This window comes from Charadrius vociferus, unplaced genomic scaffold (assembly GCF_000708025.1).
Source record: "Charadrius vociferus isolate BGI_N301 unplaced genomic scaffold, ASM70802v2 scaffold561, whole genome shotgun sequence".
In the NCBI taxonomy this organism is placed as follows: domain Eukaryota; kingdom Metazoa; phylum Chordata; class Aves; order Charadriiformes; family Charadriidae; genus Charadrius; species Charadrius vociferus.
This window is the reverse complement of record NW_009646848.1, coordinates 1-14,324: the sequence shown is the minus strand read 5'-3', so window position 1 is coordinate 14,324 and position 14,324 is coordinate 1. Positions and strand designations below refer to the sequence as shown.

General features: G+C 38.1%; 1 protein-coding gene across 1 annotated transcript in view; it reads right to left on the bottom strand.

Annotated features, from left to right (window-relative positions):
- PRMT8 (protein arginine methyltransferase 8) overlaps positions 1-11,309 on the bottom strand; it is a gene marked incomplete at its 5' end in the record, with an annotated part of 20,642 nt that extends 9,333 nt beyond the window's left edge. Inside the window, 4 exons of the mRNA XM_009894129.1 lie at positions 3,277-3,392; positions 6,988-7,075; positions 7,463-7,605; positions 11,246-11,309. Coding sequence (XP_009892431.1) covers positions 3,277-3,392; positions 6,988-7,075; positions 7,463-7,605; positions 11,246-11,309 — 411 coding nt within the window. The remainder of the gene's footprint in view (positions 1-3,276; positions 3,393-6,987; positions 7,076-7,462; positions 7,606-11,245) is intronic.
- Positions 11,310-14,324: the final 3,015 nt, after the last annotated feature.

The window sequence follows — 14,324 nt, the reverse complement described above, 5'->3', positions numbered from 1 at the left end:
GAAAGAGTGACTGGAAAAATCACTTAGGAAAGGGAAGGAACATTTTCATGTGGAGAAAAGAGAAGAAAAATGGGAAAAAAAGAGCAGTGTTTGAAGAAAGATGGAAAACGAGTGGCATAGGTGCCTCTTGCTTTACTTCAGTAGAAGCTGGGAGAAAGGAGTGTGATTAGGGAGTTCTCTGCAATTGCAGTGGAGGAAGAGATAAGTCTCATGAGGAACGCCTTGTCCTAAACTTTATGGGTCAACATTACTATGGGAGAAGAACATGTGACTCATCGGAACTCACAGAGAAGTGCCTCCCATGTGGCAGAATCTCTCTAAGCAACAGTACCTTTTGCAGAAACCACTGCAGGTCCTTTGAAATAAGGCTTCATACATGTGAATTGCAATATTTCCAAAACTGAGGAAATTTCTCAAAGAAATGGGTATTTGAGCATATAGGTCAATGGTTTTTTTGCTATTATTCTATGTTCTCTGATAAACAAGAACATTGCATAGGGTGGGTTTGTTGTTTTTTTTTTTGTATGCAGGGAGGGCAGTTTGTGCTTTAAGTAGCACTAAACTGTGTAACCTTAAAGTGGTGTGTGACCTGCATGAGCCTGAAACTGTTCCTGGGAAGTGTAAGACAAATGGGAGCATAAAAGTAGATTTATTTCTTTTTTTAGTTCTTTCTCTGTGGCTAGATAGGGGAGGATATTCAGGAAAGTCCAACAGTATTTTCATTATAAACTACGTGTGGTATGTTTTTCATTGTTGTTTGGTTTTGTGAGTTTTTGCTACTCTCTCACTGCACATTTTTCTACAGCTGTGCAAACAATTGATTTATTGTTATTGTAGTCTGTGGTGCTGACAACAAATCAAAATTAACATGGAGGAAAAGTTTTGGGTAAAGCCAAACCCATCTGTATTTCTCTAATGTGCAAGGGGACCAGAGAAGAAAACACAAGTGTTTTACTGAGTTTGAAGCAAACTTCAATTTTTTTCAGGAATGTTATTGAAAGCAGTAGGCTCTCTGGACACTTGTACATTTTTCCTGAGATCAGTTATTGACTCTGGTGTTTGAAGATACCTTGGTCCCACTATCCTTCCTGGCTGATTTGGTTTGGAATTTAAACAAAGGACTCCTACTTGCCAGGAAAATTCCTGTTGCTTCCACAACAGAGAAGATGATCTACTCCCTGCATGCACCATCCCAGTACATATGTGGCTTAGTGGCTAGAGTTCCTTGAAGGGTTCAAGACTTGGGTTACATCCAATTCCTGAAGAGTACAAATGAGGAAATTTTACTCAAGTCTCCAGCACTCTAGATAACTGTCATGGTTACATAGCATGCAGGTGCTGACGTCTTATTTTGCTGAGAAATAACTGTAGAAGAACAGAGCTCTGACTGGTCTGTCAGGAAAGCAGCTAGTGACTAGTCCATCTACTGACTCATGTATAGGGAACCCAGACTCATCTGGTAGGCACCTTAAGTTAGCTGGTTTTGAGTTGAATACACCTGTAAAAAATCCCTTTGTGAATCTAGTATGAATAAGCTGTGCCGTCTTGAAATGCTATGATAAAACATCTGAATAACTAAACATTATTGTTTTGTTTATTCTCAAACGTTTTCTTAGGCTAATGTTATTTCTCTGAATTCACAAATATTTTCAGGATCAAAGAAATGCAATTTATATAAATAAAACATATGCAAAAGTAAATTGAATTAATAAAAGAAATGCAGCCTCAGTTTTTCCTACTTCCATATTGCCAGCTTGAACAAAAGCCTTTCATTGACAATTTTCTCTTTTTTTAGCAATCAATTCGTGAGATTAGGGAGAGATTCTGGAACTGAGAGTGGTTTCTGCTTGTGTAGTTATTACCATCTTTGCGCCCAAGGTGCCATTACATGGTAAAGCACCATTCAGTGTATGGACAAAAGATGTCAGGCCATGTACTATTAAATATAAAACCTGAATAGGAACAGTTTGAAAAATTTTGTCTGTCTTCTTAAACCGAATTACTTTCAAAGACCTTCTAAAAAAAACCCATTAGATTTGCAACGCATTTAAAGGCACGCAGCTTTTATAGCTTTTTATTCCAGAGATGCCAACCCATTTTTCCACCTGATCTCTCACTTTCCAGGCATATTTTATGCAGTCTAAATAGCTGTTTATTTTGTGTGCATTGCAATTTTAATTTGCCCTGGCTCAGGCTGTTTTCAGACACAGGCATCTTATGTTCCCCTCAGTGCAGATGGACTGTGCATGCATACGTATTCACACAGAATTTCTACTTCTGTTCCTTTTTGCCGCTTTCAGTAACAGTTCTGCAGACTAAAGGTATGTATTTCCTTTTTGCATATGGGAATACTTAATGCTGTGTTTGTTACTGGCAAAAAGTGAAAGGGAAATATTAGAACTGAGTCTTCGGGATAAATGAGCACACTGTTGGATTCATGGACTTGATCCTACCACTGTTACCGATGCGGACAGTCTTATTCATGAGAGTGGTCCCACATGAGGAGGATTCCTTCACGTGGAAGGATTTTAGAGCTTTCATGTGTTCCTGGAGGCTATGGATTCTTAACCTGGTCTTGTGAACAGGGAGTAGTGACCATTCTGTCTCATATGTAGAACAGGGTACAAGCTAACCTCTGGCTGCAGATGTTGGGGCTGGGAGAGCACAGTAACATTCTGGGTAAGGCTAAGAATTAGGAAGTCATACAAATAAACTAGGTTCCAATTCTGATCTCATGCTCTGGAGTAAATTAGAGTTATTTCATCAGAGCTAACTAATTCAGAAACTGATGTTTCAGCCTTTTGTATTGCAAACAGAATTAATTTACCTCTTCTCCTCAGCAGCATTCCATCAGCAATTTTCAACCTCTATTTACAAGAAGGTAGGGCAATTAAAATTTGTATCCAAATACACCATGTCTTATTTATCCAGTATTTGCACATGTATAATTTGTAAGAGTCTTAAGTTACAGTTAGCAGGAGCTAGATGAGTACAGAGTCACAAGGAGCATCTTGCTTTTGGGTATTCCGCAAGTGATCAAGATACCAATGGTCATGCTTAGCTCAAGTGACAGTATGGGGCATGTGCAACATACTAGTACTGACTAATTTAAAACTGCACAATTTCCTTCTTAGTGTGATAGCATTCTATGATGATGGCTTCTGCAGATAATTAGAAGCATACAAAGATAGTAGTAAAACATAAGCAGCAGGTCTCCAAAGAATCCTACAGTTAGGTGTAAACATTCATAATTAGGTATATTTGGAATTACCAAACCTTTATTAAACAGGCATTGGTCACCACTTGCTTTGGATCTACTATGTCCACCAAAGGCTCCTTCATGGCAACATCCCTAATACAGGTCATGTCAAAGCCGTACACATTCTCCCACCCTGTCAATGCAAATGGATGTGTCAAAGATTAGCAGTAATAATAAAAATATTTTTTGTTTCTCAAAGCATCTTTCATTTGAAAGAATCTCTACCATCCCCTAACTTTCAGCTCTCCTCTTTTTCTCTTTGCTCCCTGCCCCAGTTGTCTGTGTCATCATTGATGTTTTACAGATAATGCCGTTGTGGCAAAATAACCCCTCAATGTACACCTTTGAATAAGGGCCCCCTGTTTTTTGGTGTCCTCAAAAGTGCATTATATGAGATTTGTTGATCATTTTCATGGCTTTAAACATGTGAGAGTGTTGCCCAAAATCACGTAATATGTCAGGCTGAGACTTGAGAATCGCTGTCAAGATTATTCTATCCTTCCAGTACGGCTCAAACCACAACACCTATCCATTCTGGTTAATATTACCTTTTTCAACCAGCAGTTTGCATGCTCTTTTAATTATTTAAGTAGTCTTAGTTTCAGCAAGTGAATTACTGACAGGAGTAGATTACAGGTGTGTTTCAATATTTGGGGCATCCACATTTTAATCTGCATGTGTATTATGACAAAAAAGCAAAATGTCCACTTTCTAAAAGATTTAAAAGCAATAGTGATCTCCTATATTTGAACTATTCTTCTGATTGTTCCAATAAATGTTTCTTATCTTGCTGAGGTTTTTTTTTGTCTTTTTTTTTTTTTTGTCTTGAACAAATAGTGCCCTAGAGAAGAGTACACTGGCTTTGCTTTTAAAATTGCTTCACAAAATAAAAAAAAAGACCCTCCAAAAAAAGTGAAATCTTAGGCTTATGAATCATATGGGTCAAGGTCCATTCAGTGCTCCATCTGAAAGTCTAAACTGAATACTGTGAACTTTTAAAAAGAATGTCTGAACACAAGCAAGGTAAACCAATAAACAGCAATAGTGAGCACATTCGAAATGTCTTGTTTTTTTCAGAGCATAGCATTTGAGCTACTGATGTTCCCAGAGGACTATGATTGAAAATGTAGTATGAAAAAAAAATCTGCATATCTCTAAATTGGAACAAATCTGGACATGAACAGCTTTTTGGTATGTTATCCCTTTATTAGGCTGTCAGTTTCTCAATATTTCAGGGGAGCTGGTGATGAAAACTTTCGTTTCAGGCATGAGCATGGGGCAACTTCAGATTATACTTATAGAAGCCACATCTTATTATGTGCTTACTCAGAAAACATTAACTAGGAAACCCTAGGAACAATTTGTTAACAAATCTGTTTTGTTGGCACCTCCATCACTTGATGTACTTCAGCCTATATAGGATGCCTTTGAAACGTCACAGTCTGTATTAGACAGAGACCTGTCACAGGAGTTAAAATATAAAACTGTATGTTTTCCATTTTACAGGAAATCAGAGTAACTGCCTCTAGTAGTACTTTGTGGCATTAATAAAGTTCGAGAAATCAGAAGTCAGATTTTTTTTAGAGACTTCACATTGCATTATTTCTTAATCAATACGATGGTTCTTGAGTGCCCTTTGAAATGCTCAGCCCTGCATCTCACATGAAGGCAAGACTCTATCCATCTTAAGAGAAAAAAGTAAGATGGAAAACTGAAACATAAGGAGACACCATCAAGGATTTATAAACTGAAAAGAGAGACACGATGGTGGTGCAGAGAGGTAGTGAGATGCAAATAACTGAAGAAGACATGGAGGTATAAAAAGTGAGGGGGGAAGGGAAATCAAAGGTGAAATCAGAAAAGAAAGTGTCTTAAAGGAAACCAACATTTTAGAAGAGAAAAGGAACTCGAAACATTTTTTTAAATGGTGAAAAATAAACCAGTTGAAAACAGGTGTATTGTCTGTGAGAAAAGAAAAAGGCTCATGGCCTAGAAAGGAAGGGGCTCAAAAGCAAGGTGAAAGAAGGCATAAGGGATTTTTTTTTTAGGCCAAAAGGGCTTTGATTCCTTTACAGAATGCATGCCTCATACATCCTTTTGAATCTGTAAAATTTGTAAGGAATTTAGCTATCGAGGTCATCACATAACTGAGGAGAAAAATCTAGGCTGTGCTTGACGAGTAGCTATCATTCTCCCTGGCACCTACGCATACATCTTGTCACTGCCCCATTGCACTGGGCTTGCTTTTGACCCGAAATGGCAGTTTTGACCCATTGGCAGTGCTGTGTATTGGCACTGATTTGATTACAGAAACACCAAACTTTCTTTTCTGAGAGGAGCTGAGAGGCAAGGAATGAGGAGTTAGGCATTTTCATTTAAAGGTTGACTGAACCCACTAATTTTACCCATGCTTTTGCATATATCTTTAGTTAATAAAACTGCTTAGGAATTTTGTGATTTTTTTTTCCCCTGACGGAAAATGCCTTTAATTGAAATTAACCAGCTCTGAAAAATAAATAAAAGCAAAACAAAAAAAAAAGAAAAAAAGAAAAAGAAGAGTGAAATAATGTAGAATTTACTAGTTTCATCAAAACTATTATGAACAAATAAATGCAAACTTGGGTGACCTGGGGGACAACAAGTTGAATGTGAATGGAGTATGACACTGTGGTGATGAAGGAGAACCACATGCTAAGATATAAGGAGTGTCCAAGAAAAATGGTTTTGCCTAACTTGGCTTAGCAAAGACTAATGGTGAGATCTAGTTGCTATCTGCTGCTACAGAAACAAAGAAGTCAGATTCCCTTCAGGTGGCAAGGGACGATGAAGGCAAGTTTCAGCAAGGAAAATTCCGACTGGATATTCAGAAACATGTTTACTCCTGAGACTGCTTCACCATTTGAACAAGCTCAGAGAAGCTATGGAATCTCCATCTCTTGATTCTGCAGCGCATGGCCCTGAGTGACATGCTTTAACTGTGAAATCTGGCCTGCTTTGAACAGGAGGCTGGACTAGGTGACCTGTAGATGTCACTAACAGCACTAATTATTCAATTAAACTCCAAAAACCCCCACACTTTAAATGTAAAGGAAAAGTCAATTTTATGCATCCATGAAGTAAACCAAAAAAGTTTAGAATTTTTTTCACATCAAAGTAAAATGGAAATTTCTGATCCTTATTTTTCATCTAAAATTTGTCACATAAGGTGTCAAAAAAGGTAAAGAATCACTATATTTTTTTTTCTTCTTGACAAGCATATTAGTGAGATGTTTTTTCTAGCTTTACTACTTAAAATTTACAATTCATTTGCATCTTATTAATGTTTCTGGTTTTGTTATTTTAAAAACAAAAAGCACCAAGTGGATGGCAAGAGAATATTATCCATTTTAATGGCAGTTATGTGGGATGATACCAAAACACCAACGAAACCAAATCTCCTAAAATCCACATTTTAAAACAGAGGTAAAGGTTTCAATATAACTCTAAGCAAGGTCTACATCAAATTATTCATGCATCTTTCCTTTGTGCACTTTAAATTACTGCAAGTTTCCTGAATTTATCACCAGACTAGAGTTTTCCCAGTGTTCACATTTATAATAGAATCCTGACCTGGTCAGCGTGATTTCTTAGCTTCTGCAAAACTTTGCTAGTGAAGAGATTACAGTAGGCCACTATAAATCAAATATTTTAGGGAAATAACCATAGAAAAGTGTTAGGTGTTTACTCACAGTGAATTTTGAAGTCCTTGTACTGTCTGTCTTCAATTGCTACCACGTACAAAGCAGCTCGGTCTGGAAACATTAGCCCTCCAGGTTTCTGTTGATGAATTGTGGGGAAATGGATCTCGTAATCTATTCACCTGACAAAGACATCACATTTTGAACTGCACATACAAAAACCAGACAAGCAGACTTGCATGCCTTTATTGTTTTCCTTCAGATTGTCACATGAGCTTTAATCTCAGCAACTGTCGCAGCCTGTGGCAATGTCATTAGATAGTGTCTATACGAATTTCACCAGCGGTTAATCAAAAGCAAAGCTCTTTCACTGACATTCCCTTTGTTAGTCTTTTCGTTAAATCCTAAGAAATGGCACTTGGAGATGTAACTGTCTTGTTATGGTGACAGCAGGAGAGGGAAGGCTTGAAGTCAGACAATAAATGACGATTGCTCCAGCAAGGAGTATGACATGCAGAGCACCTACCAGCCACTTGTCTCGTGCGAAGATGACTGTGTTTAACATTGACTCATAGAACAGACAGTAACCCATCCACTCGCTGATGATGATGTCTACTTTGTCCACAGGTAATTCAACTTCTTCGACTTTACCTTTAAATATTGTGATTACTGAAAAAAAGAATCCAAAGAAATATGTTTCACATAATAAAACACCTCACTAAGTTCCTTACTGGTGAATGTCAGGCTGACCTTTTCAATATGGTTCTCTTCTTGAATGACTGCAGATAAGGTGTGACTCCACGCAACTCAATGGATTTTATGCTATTTTAAAACTACTTGCAGTAAATATAATAAACAGAAGTTTTAGTATCAGTATAAAAGAAAAAAAACCAAACAACAACAACCAAAACCAAACCCCAAACCAAATAAAACCCATATTTAAAAAACAACAGAAAAACAGGCCTTACCTGGTTACCTGCATGATCTCATTTTACATGCCATTTGGAAGATTGCTAGATCATTGACCAAGTAATGCAAAGAATCCACCTAGATTCCTCTAAACATCCCTGTATGGTTACATGTAAATGATCTCATCACTGACATACTAGAGATTTATGGAACTAGGACCTAATTCTCATCTGCTTTTCAAACATTATGCTCAATTCACAATGAGGAAACTAAGGCTTATTACTTCCATGAACACGGTGGACGTACCTCAACTAAGAAAGTCACATCTGGTCTGACAGTACACAAATAAGAAAGTTTGTACAAACACTGTTCTTTCATGAAAAATAATTTTTCATTCCTTTCTGCTTCATGATTGAATCCTTTATAACATACTGGCATTCTCACTCTGAATCTTCTGTCTGGTTTAGACTTGCATAACTTTCCACAGTTATCTAAAGTGAATGCTGGAAAACATTGCTCTCAGGTATTTTGTCACCAAATTGGTTTCAAGGAAATTAAAAAGGTTGCTAGAAGTCTGATGTAGCAGAATACCATACCCTCAGAGGCACTATTACAACACAAGGCATTAAATTACTGGCAGTACTGTAAACTACTTACAGGAGACTGGGTATGCACTGCAAAAGCAAATCAACAAGCAATTAATAGAACTGGTTGATACTAGAACAGATATTTTGCTTAAAGGAAAATTACATGCTGGTCCATATTTAGTTCAGTTGTAACAAATAATTTTGTTCTAGGATCACTACACAATTCACTGATCATTCTTGCATTTTAAAAATATATATTTCCTATTTGCAAATGAATTCCAAATTCTTTAGACAAATATTTTCAGCTTGTGTTTGTCTGCTATTTATATGGTCTGTTGCAATGGGTAAAGTCTTGTGCTTCTGGATTCTTCCTTGACAAAGCAACAGACGCACTTGAAAACCAGGAATAAAGTGAGTAAGGAATATTTTACTTTCCGTTACTGATTGATAAGATTACTGTATTATTCTTAATAAATGGCAATTGTTAATGATGACAATTTTTATTGATGAAAGTGGTCAACATTCAGTTTGAGGAAGCTGAAGGTACTTGCACTTAGCTAGAACTCTGTTTAAGAGTCGAAGTGTGGGTTGAGTGATTTTTAGAACTCAGCCCAGGAAAAATGAGGTTTCGTCTTTTCAAAATACATCGACTACTAGTATCACTTTAACCAGATGTGGCCACTTCATTTGCACAGCAAACTTCTAATCCAGACTGGGCCCCTAAGAAGTTGGGAACACTCTGACTCAGACTCGTAACACAAAGTATCAGCTGGTAAGAGCAACCTGATTGGAAAAGAGCAGAGTTCTCTTCTCCTTCCCTTTTTTAAACTTCCTTTCACAGTTAGTAGCTCATTAGTTCATCTGTCGTTATACTGAAGACTCTTCATGTCTATAAGGTCTAGCCACAAGTTCTCTTTTCTCCTGAGAACTTTCACTGCCACTTCTTTTGGAGTGAATTTTAGCACTGCTGACAGCTGCCAGAGCGAAACACCTGCAGACTCCGAAGCCCTCTGTTTGTACCTAGAACAGCCACAGTGTAAGGAGCAGCAGCAGCAGCACAAGTTCCTCCCACCTCCCTTCACTTCGATAAAACATCTTCATAAGGCACTATGCGGGAACAGATTGTGCTGTCCCCAGCTGTATTGTATCTGTTCTGAAAACAGTGGCTTTCCTCTTGGCTCAGGCCTTTTGCTGACTCTGTATTTCTCTAAACAATTAGCAGGACAAAAAGAAAAATTTCCATAAGCAACAAGAGCCTTTGGCTCGGTACCTGGGTGCATTAAAATAAAAGTGAATGTGGGTCAGTGTAAAGTGTGCACTTGTAAATGTTAGTTCAGTTGTGTAGTTTTATATTGGAGACGAAACTGCAGTCCAGGCAAGTCTCCTGCCAAAGGGGAAGGGTCTCTGCTTCTTCCTCCACAGTTTTTCCAAGGACTCACTCCTTGCAGAAACAGGAGCAAGAAGCAGAGATAAATACCTTCCGCAACCTCTGGAGCACACTGGATCCTTCTTATTTATTCTGACAATGGTCCCTTCACACACAATTCCTGTTGCTGGAAATCTAAATGTGAATTGATTTATGGTATGCTGTTTGTGTAGCTATTTGATGAAAGGCCATTCTGGGAATATATGGGCTCTGCACCAAAGGTGCAGGATAACCACACTGAGATTAGCACCTCATTGTTTTAATGCTTTATCCCTACTGTGGAGCAGAGTATTTTCTGGTCCTTTGCTTCCTTCTTTTTCTGAACCAGAAGTTGCATACACTGGCTGGCCTCTTATATCCCATGTCACAGCTATTTCTTTCATGCTATACCACTTGAATACGCACGCTGTCCAATAAATTCTCCTCCCAAACAGCTCTGTGTTAGTCAGAAGCTGCCAGTGACAGCAAGAAAAATTAGAGCAGACCTAAACCAGAAGAGAAATCTCATGTGTTAGCATAGCAGCGGCACAGACACAGCTAAAAGGGGGGGTAAATGATACGGTCCAGCCAGCTATGACCTGCGCTGCTCGGCAGAAGAGGCAAGCTCTTCACAAAGAGAACTTTTAAACAAGAACTGTCTCACAGCCTCAGTTAAAAAAAGCCTGATAAAAAAATCAGGTTGTTATGAAGATATCTTGTGTGCAGTGATTTGGAGGAGGACTGAAGACAGGAAACAGAGCTTGTTGGAAATTTTTTGTTAAGAGTTTTCAGTAGGTTGGGGGTATTTTTAGCATTTTTTTTAAACTGAAGTGTTTCCACGTCCCTGGAAATTTCAACAGTTTTCCTTTCAAGAAAAAAAGTTTCCTATGATACTGTTATTCTGAGAATTGGACATTTTCATTTGTGTGAGTGTGTGTATTTCAATATGATTTTTTTTAAAACTGTTTTTTCTAAAGTTGAAAGCCAGAAGAAACTCTTAGTGAAAAATCTGTATTAATATGGAATACTTTGTACCTAATTTCAATTTGAATGTAAGTGCATGTGTGTATGTTGATTCCATTTGAGAGATAAGGTGGAATTCAGATGGTAGAATTAATGTGAAAAGTTCAGCTCTAATATGGGGCCTTCTTTCTGTTTTGCTAAATCAAACTGGCCGCTGATGAGTCCTATTTGCTTCTGTTGTCTGTGAGCCTAGAAGTAAATGTAGAGGTAACTTCTGTGAAGAATTGTCGTACTGCCTAGAATGAGATGTTTGGTTTTGTATTTACATAAGTAAATTACGCAAAACTACCATTTACATATTAAGCACACAACATAAATTAATCAGAAAAAGCAAAACAGTTATCTTGTCTTTCTCCTGAAGAAATTATTTTTATATATGCCTTACTATTGTCCAAGTGGTTGGCCTTGATAATTTTTTCTGAGTAGTCAGATATACTTGAGCATTCAATCTAGGAAAAAAAAGAAAAAAAGAAAAGCAAGAGGAAGAGTAATTATGTGTGAAGAGATCTCAACTACAGAATAAAACCAAAATCTACTGAAAGCAGCAAGGACTCTACAGAGCATGTAACCATTGATAAAGAGTAAGCCAAACCCGTGTGGGGCAGGATTATGATCAGTGATATCTTAATATTTTAACTGCAGGCTGTGTTTGACTTACACTGGCTTATATAGAAAAGATTGGTTTTAGAACTGTTGAAATGTGGAAAAAACAGGTCCTAACTACAAAATTACATAATTTATTAATCATATTATTTAATTTATTCCTCCTACTTTAGAGTATTGCCTCCTCCCCCCCCCCAAAAATCTGCTAAAGGGAATGAATTAGCATGGTGTTACATTTCCTCACGTATTCTAAAACAAAATACATTCAAACTTCATGAATAATGTTAAAATTCAAACTATACCAATACTGGTCTGTGTCAAGAAGCAATTGGTTTTCTCCATGAAAAATCTATCATCTTTGGCAATGCATGCTATCAAAAAGAATACAGACATTTTACACGTAAGAAATCACTGAAATTATTGTATTTACAAAAACATCCAGATCTGCATGTCTTTTCTTATGAGCAGTTCTGTGCTTTTACTAGGAAAGAATCACAAAGTAACTTCTAGTTTTAGATTTGCCGTTAAATTTCTTAAAATCTAAGTTCTAGCATAAAGCCCATGTTTGCAATGACCTTTGATAGCTTTTAGAGAAATACTGCATTCCACTAATCTCTCTGGGTTTTGTGCCCTTTTAAAATCATGAGGGCCAAAGTTGCTGGTAGTCACCTAGTCTGTTCCTAATTTTACTCTTCCAAATTTGACACTAAACTGCCAATAATACTTTGTATAATCCTTGTCTCTCTAATTCCCCTATGGGTATGTCAAATAGAATTATATTATCTCTAGTGGGGTGTTTTATATATCCAGTGAATTCCATCTAACCTCTAAAAGGCAAACTGTGCTTGACCTCTGTGGTGGCACTCACAGATGGCAGGACTGTGGACAGAAGTACACACACATCCCTTATTCTTTTTATATAGCCCATGAAACAGCTAAGCATAATAGCAGTTATAATATCAATCCCTGTCCCCATGGGAACAGAAGCATTACTTCTACTTAGCTTGCCTGTGGATGTAAAACGCTTCTTAAGATGTCTGACTCAATGGCCTGAACATAAATCAAAACTGGCATGTAGAAAGGAACACCTGAGTGCTAGTCCAGACAGTCCAGGTAAGAATTCGCTTGGGGAGAATTCCACCCCTTTTTCTCCATCCAGCTTCTTCTACCCTTACTGTAAACTGTGTAGACTATATGCCTTATCTATACTTAAAGTCATTATAACATACTCGGTTTTCCTGTCTGTCTTCACAACTGCCTGGCATTTTCAATTCCATTGCCCATTCTTTTTGCTTGTTTTGGATGATTTTAAAATAAAGCATGGGTATGTAGGTGTTTGGAGGTGGCTTTCCAACCTTTCTAAAGAAAAAGATGTGAAGAAATAAAAAAGTTCTATTTCATGAATCACTACAAGTTTCTGAAAATCAGCTTCATTCTCAAAGAAGCAGAATAATAAAAAACCAACACTCAGATGTTCTAGGAAGGAAGATACGTTTCGGAAAATAAACTTGCTTTAGGGTGGATAAAGCTGTTCATCTCTATTTTGACTTGGACTCTATACTGCAGTAAAATTTTATTTTAAAAAGCAACTCATTTCAGAAAAAGAAAATACTGAATTCTGTAGGTGAAGAAATAGAAAAAAAATTCAGTGTTGTTGTTTTTTCCCCCCAGTTCCCTTTCAAGTCAGTGATCTGCTCAAATCTGTCCAATTTTACAAAGCATTTGGATTTAATGAAACCCGTGTGTTCCAATAAAATATGTACCTCAGTTTACAATCACAGAATTATAGAATGGTTTGGGCTGGAACGGACCTTCAAAGTTCTTCTAGTCCAACCCCCATGCCATGGGCAGGCCCATCTCTCAATAGATCGGGTTGCTCAAAGCCCCAGCAATGTGGGGTCCACAAATTCTCTACGAAACCTATTCCAGTGTCTCACCACCCTCATCATAAAATATGTCTTCCTTATATCCAGTCTAAATCTACCCTCTTTCAGTTTAAGACCACTGCCCCTCCTCCTATCACACTTTCTCCACGTTTCTTATAAGCCCCCTTTATATTTCGAAAGGCCACAATAAGGCCTCCCCAGAGCTGCTTCTTCTTCTCCAGGCTGAACAACCCCAACTCTCTCAGCCATTCTTCTTAGGAGAGGTGTTCCATCCCTCTGACCATTTTTGTGGCCCTCCTCTGGAGACGCTCCAACAGATCCATGACTTTCTTGTACTGGGGACCCGAGAGCTGGATGCAGTACTCCAGGCGGGATCTCACCAGAGCGGAGTAGAGAGAGAGTATCACCTTTCCCAACCTGCTGGCCACACTTATTTTTAGGCAGCTTGGGATACAATTGGCTTTCTGACCTGTAAGCACACATTGCTGGCTCATATCCAACTTTCTATCCACCACTATTCCCAGTCTTTCTCTGAAGGGCTGCTCTCAATCAGTTCATCACCCAGTCTGCAGTGACATTGGGGTTTGCCCTGATTCAAGTGCAGGACCTTGCACTTGGCCTTGTTGAGCTTCATGAGGTTCAAACCGGTCCAGTTCTCAAGCCTGTCAAGGTCCCTCTGGACTGCATCCTTTCCCTCAGGTGTATCAACTGCACCACTCAGCTTTTTGTCATCTGCAACCTTGCCAGGGGTGAGTCTCTACTTTTATTTTTCTTCTCAGTCTTCAATCTAATGCTGCCAATGTCTGCTCTTTTACTGGGGTTGTCTTCTGAAATAGTCACCACATTCCCAGATTTCCTTTTCCCCTGGCATGTGTCCTCATCACCACCTCTTTATCCAAATCAACTAACATCTGACATTTGCCTTTATTTTATGTGTATGTTTAACTCCTTCTTACCTACCCTGTCGTCTTTGCC